Below are 14,296 nucleotides of genomic sequence, written 5' to 3'. Positions count from 1 at the left end.
AAACCCAAAAAATCTCTTAAATTTGCTCAAAACAAATGAAGTTACTTTAGTGACTGTTTACATATTTTGTGATCGTTTTATCACTTTTTCTTAATAAGGACAGCTTTGAGAAAATCCCACAAGTAAGGAAGCAATTAGTGGTCTAAGTGTTTTTAGCCATGTAGTGACCATCTAAAAAGCTTCTATAAAAAAAGTCTCCCTTGGTGAATTATTTTTTACAGTCTTGTAGGTATGCCACACAAAGACTACAAAACCATCACTAGTAAGATATTAAAAAACATTCTGTGACATGGTTGCTCGGAAGAAATGTGTTTATTATGCAAAAGCTAGGGTACTATATTGCAAAACTTGCAAAAATGACATCTGTCAAAAATCAGCTTTTCTTCTAGGGAGAGGAGAGAGGAGAGAGGAGAGATTTCAATTGGAAAGGAGCTACAGTGATCATCTAATCTTACTGCTCAACCACCAAAATTTAAAGCATGCTATTAAGGGCATTGTCCAAATGACTCGGGCAGGCTGACAGTCACTGCAAACATGGGGCTTCAACTTCTCTCGAGGAAGCCTGTTCCAGAGTCTGACGACCCTCTTGGTAAAGAAATGCTTCCTAATATCCAGTCCAAATCTCCCTTGATGGATGCAGCTTTCAACTATTCCCAGAATTTCTTCATGGGCTACTACAGCATGCCCGATACAAAGTATTGTTTGAAGGGGGAATCAGAGGGAGCACACTGAACTGACTACACACAACAACACTGGAACAAAGGTCAACATTGAAATAAAATCCAAGGTAAGTTAGACTGGTTTAAAACAAGGTTTAAATTGTTTCTATTTCACTATTTAATATAGACTGAAAGATTTCAGTTGACACGTTGGTGAAAAAAAAAGCTACTTAAATTTTCCTCATGTCTTCTTAAACATTTTTTTCTTTGAAAATACAATTCAATTTTTATTTTGGCTTTCTCTGCTTTCTCTGTAACTCAGACTTTTATTTCAAAGTCTTGCTTTTTGTCAGAGCAGCGAAGAAAACTCAATTTAAGATAGAACCTCAGGCATGCAGAATATATCAAATAAAACTGAAAACACATTTCTTCCCCATTTCCTACACTATAAACAAGACAAATACTTCGGCACACACATGCACAAATTCCACAGCCCTGGCCATCACGAAGTAACAAAAAGAGAGAAGCTTTGAGAATTAAATTAAAGCAATCTGAGTCCCCCTGTCTTCCCAGGACTCAGCACCCTGTGCTGCCCTTTGCCTGGACACAAGTGTATGCATGTGGGAAGCCAAATCATCTTCTGCTCATCGCACCCTGAGAAAAGAACTGCAGTGTTATGGCTGGAAGGACATGAATAAGACTTTCTGATGTAGTCCTCTGCCTCCAGTTCCCTACCTATTATTACTTCGGTTTGGCAGCCTGGGGCTGCAGCTGAGGTAGCCAGTACCATGTTTGGCCCAGATGAGAAAGGTGTGGAGGGCTCAGAGTTGGTGCAGCACCTCTTGTCGCACCTTCTGCATCACCAGTGTTATTGGAGCTGTAGCCTTTGGGGATCTCTGAACCTCAACCCTAAAACCCCAAAAAGCAGTTTGGGGTTGAGGATGAGGCCCTCAGTGACATGTTTTACCAGGCAGAGTAATGATAAAATAGAGATACCACCCAGAAGACAACACTTGTGTTGCAAGCAATAAACTGCTCTTTTATTCACAGCCTCCCAAAGGAATGTGTGGAACTGGTTCTGTCTCTCGACTCCTCATGTTACATTTATCTGCCATATTATTCAAATAGCACATGCAACCATAGAATATTCAAAACTGCAGAATAAATTCACATTCATTAACTCCTACAAAAGTGTGATGGCCATCGTATATTAAGGATAGAAAGTATAAACAAGCCATCAATTAATCTAATCTCTTCGATTTGAAGCACATTGAGGATGGTATGGTGTGGAAGAGAGCCCTGCCAAAGTAAGTGCCTGAGCACTGAAAAATTAGCACTTGCTTAAGTGCTTTGAGGGACAAGAGACCAAAACAATTTTACAGACTAATACAGCTATTTTTTCCCAAAATGGTGAAAGATGTGCCTGGCAGGGGTTTTACAAGTCCCTTTGATTGCACCACTGCACCCATTTTTCCTTGTCTTCTCAAATTATTCAACATTAGTGAAAATTATTCAAGCTGCACTGTTTCTTTTAAAATAACCTCTCAAGGATCAGACCATACAGCCTCATGCAGCCCCTGGCTGAGGCAAGGCTCCCAAAATGATGTCAATGGGAGCCTTGCCCAAGAAAGGACTATAGGATTCAGCTGTATGTGAAGAAAGGCTTGAAATTACAGAGCATAGTATCAGGATAAGACTTTATATTTCAAGTATATATTTATTCTTTACACTAAATCACCAAAGAGCATGGGGAGAAGAGGGGGATGTCACTTTGGAAAACCATATGGTGCTTTGATTTCCAAGCCAGAACTGTGCATACTGAATGTTTATAGAATCTAGTGATATTCTCTCCTTTCTGTTTATTCCTGTCACCCAGAGAAACTCTGGCCAAGCACCAATCAAATATCCAAGCAAGCAGGGGGAAAGAGAGAAAACAGCTCACACCAGCAGTAGGCTCATGATTAGCAACCTAAACCTGGAAGGAGGCGCTTGGGAAGCGACTCTGATACATTTGGATTCCAGCACTCACCGCATGTCATGAGTGGTTTTGGAAATTGAGTTCTCAGTCTCTGCAAGGGGTAGGGAAGACATACACAGCATTTCTGGCTAGACTGAGCAGAGGCATATGTGGAGCAGCTGCAAAAGCAGACATCCTTCTGCTCTCAGAGATCAGTGTAGGAACAAAAATGCATCTCTCAGCGATGACAGCTAATCTGCTCCTGGGTTAGCTGTGTCTCTCTACCTGTGGCAAACAGGGCTGCTGCGTTTACTTTGCTTCAAATAAAACCAATGCAGAATATCCTCCTTATCACCCTGTGCTTAGGAGAGCAGTTGGAGGAGTTACTGAGGTACACAGAAGATCTGAAATATATCTTAATAGGAGACAGTCTTCATACCTAAGCTCTAGCCTTGATACAGAAATCTTCAGGTCTTTTTCCTTGCGAGTCTTATTCCCTTCCCTGCTCTTATCTGCTTACCCTTTCCTTTCAGTGTGAGAGCAAGCAATCTCCAACTACTCTTTCATTTTTCGGAAACAGTAAAAGGATTACAAAAAGCATAACAAGCTCACAACTCAATACACAGTATTTTATATACAGGAGCAGCTTTCACTGCTGATCAGCCTCAGTATTACTTTAGGGAGAGTCTGGGATGTTACTGGTGCACTTTCTACATAGATGTTGCTGCTGTACTAAGTATGGTGCAGAGAGGTCTTATTAGCATTACACAGGGTAGAAGTCACCTAATTTTACACACACATATATATATGTAACTTCTAATTAATAGCAAGTTTTTGCATACCATGAAAATAACAACAATTTTAGTATCAGATTAAAGCTATCAACCAAACAAAACTTGTATCTTTGATACAGAAAAGTCTTTCATTTTTATAAAGATAATTTCCTTTTACTGTGAAATTGGTGCTCAAAAGTTCCTTTCTCTACCCTTGAAACAACTATTTACTATGAAAAACATACTTATTGAAGGTTGCCAAAAGTGTAGTAACCACACATCTGTTATTCTTCAAATATATATTTTCTAAAACATTTGATATTTACTTCACATGTAATAACAGTTATTCAATTTTCCTTAAGTGTGCTTTGTGGAACCATAATGTAAAGCATTACATGCACAGGAGAAGCACCATGGGAACAAATGCAAAAAGGGAGTAGAAGTGTTGTTAGTAGCTGAGTAACTTACTAGTCACACTACAAACTACAACCCAGAGAAACATTGTAAGAGGAGTATTGGAAGTCTGGAAACCCTGCAGAACGATGAGTTTTTAAAGGTCCAACATCATTCATTTAAAGTTTTAAAATTGTTAGATAATTTATAGGTGAACAAATATGTAAAAACAGAAGACATTTCTGTAATCGCTACTGAATCTACTAGACAAGGACATAAACTTCATCTGGTAGCTCAAATTAGAGAAATTTAGGTGTTTAAAAAAGCCTTCTTTTGGTTTTAATTTTCCACAGTGTGGTAACATATCCCCAGGGCTGGTGGTGGCTCTTTGCAGGCTCTGCACTGCAAGCCTCATCCCAGCCATGCGCTGGAAAGACACTACTGGCTGCATTACAGGAGAAGACCAGCTCTCTGACTGAACTGATCTTCTTTCTTTTTGAATTTTAGCAGGCTTTGTGTATTAAGCTCTCTTTAATTGCCAGAGTAGCCAGGAAACAAGCACAGTCATGGTTAATTGTTCATAACTATTCCACTTGAGAATTCAAGTGAGCCTCCCAGCAACAGGACAAAAGGAAATGGCCTCAAGCTGTGCCAGGGGAAGTTCAAGTTGGACATCAGGAAGAATTATCTCACAGAAAGGGTGAACAACTGCCCAGAGAAGCAGTGGAGTCACCATCCCTGGAAGTGTTCGACAAACAACTGGATGTGGCACTTAATGCTATGACTTAGTTGACAAGGTGGTGTTTGCTTAAAGGATGGACTCTATGATCTAGGAGGTCTTTTCCAACCTTATTGATTCCATGATACTATGATTTTTTACTGGGTCCTGAATATGACTGAAAAAAATCTTAAGCCATTGAGATGAACAATGCTTTCTAAACCAAGTTTTTAGTCATGTTTGGAACAAAGTACAAGAGATCTGACTGCTTTCCAGAAGTTTTTCTGCATGTGTGGGTGCCATGGTAATATGCATCAATAATGAACAATAATACCCACATTAACAGTGGCAAAAAGTCATCCTATTTATCTATAAGTCTACTTGCTTTGGCTTACTGAAGATTTTTTTAAAAACAATTAAGGTGACAACTTGCATCACGTGAAAGTATCACACATGCTCAGCCTTTTAAACCATGTTTCTAATAGGACAACAAAATGCAATGCAATATTTTTCCTAAATCTCAAAATTGCTCCTCAATGTTCTTCCTGTGGTTAGGAACTGCAGTCTAGATCATGCTGGACAAAGGTGGTGACTAACATAGTATGTTACAATTAGCTTATTTGTAATGTCTCAAAAGACAATCAATAACATAAAGACCTTCATTTATATCTATCAAACCCACATATACTCCTTTTAATTGAAAAGCTCTTAACTCCAGTCATTTCCTGGATATAAAGCTACCTTACTTGAGCTCCAGCATTTTTAATTTCCCTTGCATTGAAAAGCAGCATCCACAGCTCACAAGTAATGCTTACATAAAAGCCTTGCAGTCAGATCTCTTGGTGGCACATTGTTTTTCAGGATATGAAGACAACACTAATGTAAACACTCTACTACTGCAGAATAAACACCATGTAGCCACGAAGCAGTGATGACATCACCTGTAAATTATATGGGATTAATTTTCTGCAATGTAAACTGACTGTCTATGTCTCCTGTTCCTCAATGCACTCTAAAACTGTTTGTTGAGAACAATTAATATCTTCTCGGTTTAAAGCTAAGATAATTCCTCCTTAGGGCATTACTTCATGTTTCACCTTTTGTGTATCTAAAAATCTTGCTTTCTCCCTCCTGAATGAGAATTTTCTTGCTCAAACAATACATTTAAATGCTATTGATATTTCAAAGCTGACTCAGGTGTGCCTAAGTCAAAAGCTTGCAGAGAATAAAATTTTGAATAGTGAGACATGCTTCTGCTGGTTCTTTCCCTAGAGTTTATGTAAATAAACACAAGAACAGCTGTATTGGATCAGAGCTAACATAGATATAGCCCACTAACCTGTCTCTGTTTGTGGCCAAAAAGGGATTCCTACTGAAGAGAATAAGATTAGGGAAAGGATGTAGTGATACATCCCCAGAATAAGCGCTCTGCTTTAAGAGATCAGCAGACTTGAGATTTCTACTTCTGTGACTGCAAGTTAAGTGTGATTCCAGCATCCAGGTACTATATATAGGAATATGTTTGCTTTGGAAGCTATTCTTTAAGATACAAAAAGTACTGATCTTAAGCAGTGACATATGATATTAAGAAAATATTGCTTTAAAGGAGTTAACACTGAACTTCACTTATATGTTTCTCATTAACCTTTTACTCAACCAATTTGAGAAGTTGTGGATGCCCCATACCTTGTGTTATAGCCCAGGCTGGATGGGGCTCTAAACAATCCATGGCAGGGGGGTAGAAACTGGATGACCTTTAAGGTACCTTCCAACCCAAGCTATTCTATGATTCTATTATATATTCTTGTCATAAAAAATTTTGTGTTAAAAATACAGGTAGTAGAATAGATATTACTAATTTTAAAACTCCAAATCTTAATTGTTGTATCTATATAAAAGTCTTTATCTTCCTTTTTTTTCTCCTTTCCAGTTCTCTGAAAAAGCTGAAAAGAGAACACATTCGATTCTATGACTATGGCAAGCAAAGTACATTCAAATCTTCACTTCTTCTGTGCTAACTAATGTGCTGCTTCAAATAAAGTAACCCCAGAGTGACAATCAATCTCTCAAGGTGCAGAAGTGCTGTTAGAAAGCCTTTCTACTTTTCAAACTAGAGTGGCAATAATGGCATCTGCACAGAAATCCCTTCTACATATTTGCCTCCTCTCAGAAAGGCCCCTCAGCTGTAATTTAGTCTATCAATAATTCTCCATCCTTTATGTGGTATATATACCTTGCATATACACAGCTAGCATGGATTCTTCTTGTTTTGAAACATCTCAGAAGTTGGAAATTGCCACCACAGAACTTCTAATGAACTCAGCTAAAAAGATGCTGACCTTAACCATTCTCTCTTTCAAAACACAGACACAGAGTATCAATTCATTCTAGAACTCCTCAAAACTTTTTTTTTTTGATGAAGAGAAGCAGCACCAGCAGATGCACCAAGAGATGCTAATTCACAATTTGGGTGATGAAAGGTTTATTGTAGTGTCCTATGGTATCACACTGAGTGAAATGCTCATTAGGAACCAAAGTGGATGTAACTTGGGAAAAAAAAACAGCCTGTTAAAAAAAACAACTTTTGAGGACATCAAACTTAGCAACTGAGTGTTTAATTTTCAACAACATCCAGAACTTCAAGTGGAAAGGACATTCTTCTGCTTACCATTTGTAGAAGAATAAAGATAGCATTGAGCATCTGAATCCTTCTTTACTTTACATAATTCTTTACTGGACTTGGCCTTGTTTAATTTACAAGACAGACATGTGTTTCTGGTGTGATGACCTTGTGGCTAAGTTTGTCTGCAAGAAGTTCTTGCACTTGAGGACTGCTGCATATTGAATTTTCCTCTGGTGCTAAATTGATCTCTGCCAGCTTTGCACCTCTTTCAACTTCATTTACTTTTGTCAACTCATATGTCAGAGATTAGAAGTCTCATGGAAAAAAATATGAGAGCAATATTTTCATTCATAAGTAAGACTTGTGGCCAAAAGGTGTGTCTCTTTTTTAATACCAGCATGCTGTAGAGTCACCAGCAAACCACATGATGAGCCAAGTTCATATAATGAATAAATTGCTTCAGATTGACTCGGGAAAGAGAAGAGGAGACAAACAGAAAAGCTGAACACATATGTGCATGACACTGCATGACTTCCACTCTAAATTTGAGGTCTCTGATACATTCAATCAACTAAAATAAATAACTGTGCACATTTGTCTCTGCAATTTTTCTTCCTTACTTTTTTGCACTAGTAAGGAAATAAATTTATGGCTTACCTTTCAAAACCAATCTGCCGTAATGTTTTCTCCCATGTCGAACCTGCACAAAGAGGAGAAAAAACACCTTCAGTAAAGAACCTTTTTTGTATGAACACTCTTTTCCTTTCCTTGTGCAGCTGGGATCTGTAAATTAAGGAGATTTTTCCACCCCTAGAGAAGTACCTGTAAATAACACGACTTTTCCCCAGAGTGGAGAATGTTGACAGATGCTACCACTGGGTGACACAACAGTGAGAGGGGTATCAGCCTATACAACTTGACATTGCAGAGCAGCTACAGTTCACTGCAATCCCAAGGGTGGTCTCCTCTGCTAGAGCAGTGTGATCTGGAAGCGCTGAGCTGGCATCTCACATCATGCACTCTTCACATTTCAGCTTTTCACTTTACTGTAGTGTTTGCCTGATTCTTGCTGAAAGCTTTACAGCTCCTTCTGAAATCCAGCCCTTTTATTTTTAAGCAAAAGCATGAACATGTATTCCTTCCTTATTGTTTAATCCTTCATAGAAAGAACTGCAAAGGACTCTTTCTCAAAACTATCAAGGACTCAGCCCCACAAACTACTCAAATGTGCATCCAAAGAACTGCCCTCAGTATTTCTGATGCACTTAAATGCACTTCAAATTTTACCTAGATTTTCTCCAAAATAATCCCCCACACACTTCAAGAACTAGGTTTTTAGTATTAAGCTCTTGGTAGATTTTTAGCTTTTTGCCAGTCTTTTTTTTTAACTGCTATGAGGTCATTATAAACACAGGCTACTAAGAGCACAAATATCTCAAGTCATGCAGGTCTGCTCAGTAAATCTGTAGGAGGACATGAAGCTGCATCATAGTTTGCTCTCTGTCCTTTTGTGCTGCTGTGGGAAACACAACAGGACTGCATGCCATGTAAGCAACTACAGCTCTTTTTGAATGACTGACTCATCTCAATCATTCATTGAATTCTCAAAATCAGAGAAGCGACAAAAATTCCTGTTGCTGATGCATTCCATCACGTAAAGGGAAATATAAATTAGGAACAAAAGGATTCCCTGTGAGTTTCATTAAGCAGCACTTTTAACTGCCCCCATTCAGTGCAAAGCAGGCAGGAATTTCAGGCCCATATCCAGCAAAACACAAAGCAGAAAGAGACTTCAAAAGCAAGGTGGAGAAATCTCTACCTTCACTATATGGGAAAAAAAAGAAGTTAAATCCTGTTCTGGAATAACTGAGCAATGTTGATTGTTTGATGAGTAGCGAGAGCTTCTACTGTGGCACCTATATTTGCCTGAGGTGGGGCACAACTTCTGCCTGCACAACTACATAAGACATTACACTCATCACACTGAGTTAATATTTTATGAAAAGAAGTCCTCTAAAGACACCTCTAAAGCAGGACAAGAAATACTTTCACACATTTATTTCAAATGAATGTGAAAAACAAAAATAATATCCAGCACAGTGAACAATAAATGATTGAGATAAATAAAGACCCGCTCCATTAATGCATCCCCCAAACCCATTATCTTCTGCTCATCTCTGGAGTGTAGCTAGTTTCACACAGCATCTATGAATCAAGCCATTGTTAAAAAGGTAACTGTGCCACTCCACAGGAGGCAGGGCAGACACAAACAATTCTCTATATATTTTATTCAATCCTGCTGGCTTTGGAAGAGTAGCCAATGGTTTTTGAACTCTGAAGATTTGAAGAGTGTTGAAGAAAAGAAATCTCAACAGCACTTCCTAAAGCAAAGGCCAGTACTGACATTTTTAGTCTGAGTTTATGTGCCTTCCACTGTTATGTATATGTACATGTATGTATGTATTCACATATGTATGAATTTTTCACCCCATGATTGGCTACACCTCATTCATAATATATAGATAGAGTCCTACTGGAGAGAGAAGGTGGAGAGGGAGAGAGAAAGGAAAAAAGCTTTAGAGGAAAGGGAATTGTGTCTCCATTGGTTTGAAATAATCTTTTGGCTGCAGCTGGCCACCAGAATACTCTTTGAAATGCATCTGACTCCTCTGAAGCAAAGCCTGCCAAGAACACAACTAACATTTCATATTAAAAAAACAAATCTTTTTTATGGAGTCTTATTTTAAAATGTTTATGATCTAAACATTGGGTTTTAAGACTTGCCAATTCCATTCACAATAGTATCAACTTCTACGCCACACTAAGAGCCAAAAGTAAATACCCTGAGGTAACAGAAGCACTAAAAAGAATAGTGCTATTAAAAGTCTAGAAAACCTAGTATTTGATTTAAACCTTACCCGTTGCTTCCAAAACATAAAACAGGGTTATATCACATAATTCTCATTAAAATAAAAAAGGAGTCAATCAAGAATTAAAGACTTGATCCTGCTCCCAAGGAAATCAATAGGAATTTGGCTGTTCAATTCAGTCTTTCTCTCTGCTACGACTGGGGAAAATATTCACCCCTTGACTTTCAGAATCAATCAACTACTACACTTGAGTTACTAAGTTAAGTGGCTTCCCTTTGCTTTCTTTTTTTTTTAGCACCACAACAAAAATACCATAACTGTTTATAAGAATGCCTTAATCTGGTACCCATGTAATTAAGTTTTTTTTTTCCAAATATTTTCTCCAGAGTGCCCAACCATCCTCATTTATACCAAAAATTCTGTTTCACATTAACAGCTCTAGCTTCAATATTCTTCAAAGAGATGAAGCATAATGCACTTCCAGAATTTCTGCTCACATTTAATAGGGGCAATAGTTACACACATACCATGTTCACATAAGCACTCAATGAAATCCTAGCATACGAATGAGAGTATAAGAATATGAGATTTAATAAGATAGAATCCAGACATCTTCCTTAAGTCAAAAGTTGCCTTCTATGACAGGTAGTCTTTGATTCACAAGGCAGTTGCCATATTTAGTTTGGCTTGGTTAAAACTCTCTGCTTACTATGAACTTAGTAAGGATGAGAGGACTCACACACCACTGCTAGGTTGTTCGCCTTACAAAACATGAAGGTGCCTTGCTGCTGAAGTGCACTGCTGGGCACAGGGAAAACACACATTCACAGGATCACAGAATCATGGAATACCAGGTCAGAAAGGACATCAAGGATCATCTGATCCAACCTTGGACGAAAGCACAGGCTAGACAAGATGCCCCAGCACCCTCTCTAGCTGGGTGTTAAAAGTGACCAATATTGGGAAAGAATACTGGGTAAGTGATTTTCATCCTTTCATGGAGGTTGCACAACTATTCACCTTGAGCAGTATCATGCCCTATCTGCCACTGCTGCAGAGATCTGTAGCTGTTGAGGGAGAAGTCTGGCATGCATTGTAATTGAAACTCATGCCTCCTTTGCCATTCCCATGCACATGTGCTTGAAGGTCCCTGTGGATCCTGTGGTCCCCATGGCTATGTGCAGTGATTACCAACAGCTTGCTGCCTTCTCATTTCTCCAGAGTTAGTGGCTAATTTAAGAACTACATGCCTGTGCCTGACTCTGTTCTTGAGGCTTTCTAACAGGAAGAATAATAATTCTTGCATTCTTTTCTCACTGTGATTTGACATAAGGACCAGAGAGGAAAAATGGGGCTTAACTGAACCAAAAGACAATGTTTGACATTTTTCAGTAAGCATTAAGTGAGCCTGTCAAAATGCAAGTATACAATCAGAATTATATGAAGGTCTCCAAAGACTGGAATAGGAAAAATCTGTTAATTCCATCAATCCGAAGTTAAAAAGGTTTTTTCTGAGCCTGTCCATGGGGTATCACAGGGAGACACCCAGACTCTCTGAAGGAACAAGCAAGGTACCAGACATACCCCACCACACTTAACTCATGAGTAACATGCAGCTGTGACACATATAAACCTGTTATGATACTTCAGAAACAGGCAGATATTCTTGCAATAGTAACTTCAGTGATCTTTATCCTAACATTTTGAAGGAAAAGAATTTCAGAAGAACAGCTGAATTTGTAATGATTAAAATATTCCTATCAATTTCAAAACTTTGATCTTAACCCTGAGACACTTACTAGTATTCTTCAAACCATGGGGAAAAAAAAGGGAAAAAACCCTTTCACATATTCAAGAGATACAAAACAGAAGTACAGAATACTCCAGAAATGGGAAGAAACACTGTGCTAAACATTTCCGTTACAGGTGCTATTTCTATCAGCTCTGCTTCTCAAACAACAGAGAACAGGGCAGAAGTTTGCAGAGTCCAGCCCAGCCAGACTAGTTGGGTACCAGAGTTTCTTGAATGGACACCTCACAGCTTTCAAAAAATTGAATGAACACATTAGCTTGTCCTGCTACAGCTTCTTCAGTAGAGACACATACATTATATAAACTACTCGAGGGTCTGCAGCCTATCTTCAATGGATTGGGAAATACTGCTGTGCTGTGTATTCTCCTTTATCACCTCAGTACTTACTAACAAGTAACTAACAAGTGTTACCATTACTAATGAGCTGAAATGTTCACACCTGATAAAAACTGTCATATTTGGAATATATTTATTTCAGCAGCTTCATATATTATTAACAGCCTTTACAGTTGCTTGTTCCTAGTAGCAAGTTTCTATCTTCTTCCAAACAAAAACTAAAACAACTTATTTTTTTTTAAGAAATCGTACTTTTTTGTTGTTTAGCAAACACAAAACCACAGGTTTTGTGAAACCAAACAGTAGTTTTGACTAGAGAAATATAGGTGGCATAGGGAAGAACATTCTCTTACTTGCTGCACAGTACCATAATGGTACTGTTAATATTTACTTACTCTTGGCTATCCAATAGTTAGTTACATGCAATGTGACTCTTACAGAAATAATAACTTCTCTCATGTGAAGGACATCAGACAATGCTACCTTGGCATTTAGAATCCATCTGTCTATTTTGAGAAATAAAGCTCTCTTACGCTTCCTCTTCCCTTTATTCAAAGTACTTAGCCTGCAACCTGCACTCATCACTTTGTAATTTTATCTCCAGTCTATCATCTGGGATAATGACAACACTTTATTTTAGCATGAGATCTCCTAGTACGGCATATTACTACTCTGCTGTGTTTGTGCTGATGTTTTAATTCAGAACTGGAGAGTATTTATTGGGCAATTTTTTTATCATGCTTTGGTTTGCACAACAGAGCAATCTTTGAGTGCACAGACTGGATTCCTTTCATGTGAAACTAAAGCACAGCCCACAGACCCAACTGCTGTGTTTCAGCCATCAGCTCTTTTCTGTATGCATGACCAGAGCAGAGCTAATTCACACTCAATACACATCAAAACATGGCAGGCAAGGACTCTGCACCAAATGCTTCACCCCTATCAGAGCGTGCTGCTTGCTGAGACAGATGCAGCTCACTCCACCACTCCCTGTGCCTGTCCAGGAGTGTTCCCAGAAAAGCTTCCCAGTTACAGCCACCCTGAGGGATGAAGGGGCAGGTCAGGGTGCTCACCCTTAAGATTGTTTTCTGGGTTGTATCCCATCCAATGCAGTGAGCAGGAGCTTTTCTATTGCTCTGATGTACAAGCAGAGCTCAGCACTGTCACACTCCCTGTAAAACCCCAGGGAGCCAAATGTGTAAGGCAAGACAGCAGATTATTTAATTTTTAAAGTAACTCCTCAAGGAGAAGAAGTAAGGGGAAATCTGGGCTGCTACAGTTTGCTGTGCATGCTGAAGAGACTAAAACCACCAGTAAAATAGAAGCTTAGGGCCAGTGGTCCAGGATTCTGTCTAGATGAAGAAAGTGATTGCTGACTACATACCAGGAGTCATATCAAGAAGAAAGATCAGATGTTGCAAGCCTTTACTTGCCTTCCACTCATACCACCCTTCAACAGATTTTTTTACTGAATAAAGAGCACAAATTTGATCCCTTCACAATAATGTCATGGGAAAGATTTACTGTGTATTTTCTCCTCTGAGAAAAATAATAAATTACTATCGTGAGATACAAAAATTGCTTTCCAATAAAAAGAAAACTTGACTCATTCCATGTTAACCGGAAAAATAATCATCATCAAAAATGCTAATTCTCCTCTGAGGAGATGTTATGAGTGGGAACTTCAACTAATAAAATGAGCAGAGGAGGAATATAGAGCAAAGTGCAATAGTACTGACACTACATTTGTGTGTGCACACATATGCACATTGCTTTAAGGTGAGCAATAAGAAGACAAAGGCTATGGTAAAGTGATTAGCAGCTGCATGTGAACAGTCACCTCTTCCAGCCTGTGGCTTTCCTGGGAGCTCTGGGGCTCCAGATATGTGTCAGAAGAGCTCTCACAGAAAAGTGGGGACCCTAAAAGCAGCTGCTTCACAGGCCTAATCCATATTCTTTCTTTTTTTTTTTTTTCTCAGTACCTTGATTAGCACTTAGAACTGGGAGGCTGGGGGAGCATTGTTTTTTTTTAATTGACCATGTAACTTAAGATAGACAACACCATGTGAAACACCCCTTAGAGCACCTGGGTTATAATTGATCCAGCATCTTGCTGGAGGAAGGGGCAGATCCCAGCTCACTTTGATTGGTGGT

At 38.8% G+C, this 14,296-nt stretch overlaps 1 protein-coding gene across 1 annotated transcript in view; it reads right to left on the bottom strand.

Annotated features, from left to right (window-relative positions):
* PIEZO2 (piezo type mechanosensitive ion channel component 2) overlaps nucleotides 1–14,296 on the bottom strand; it is a 286,729-nt gene that overhangs the window by 145,123 nt on the left and 127,310 nt on the right. The window contains exon 4 of the mRNA XM_071456986.1: nucleotides 7,781–7,823. Within this exon, the coding sequence (XP_071313087.1) occupies nucleotides 7,781–7,823 (43 nt within the window). The remainder of the gene's footprint in view (nucleotides 1–7,780; nucleotides 7,824–14,296) is intronic.

Source organism: Agelaius tricolor, unplaced genomic scaffold (genome assembly GCF_023055355.1).
Source record: "Agelaius tricolor isolate 1412-34295 unplaced genomic scaffold, bAgeTri1.0.p SCAF_2, whole genome shotgun sequence".
NCBI classification, from domain to species: Eukaryota; Metazoa; Chordata; class Aves; order Passeriformes; family Icteridae; genus Agelaius; species Agelaius tricolor.
The sequence above is the reverse complement of the archived record's forward strand: the minus strand, read 5'-3'. Positions and strand labels throughout refer to the sequence as shown.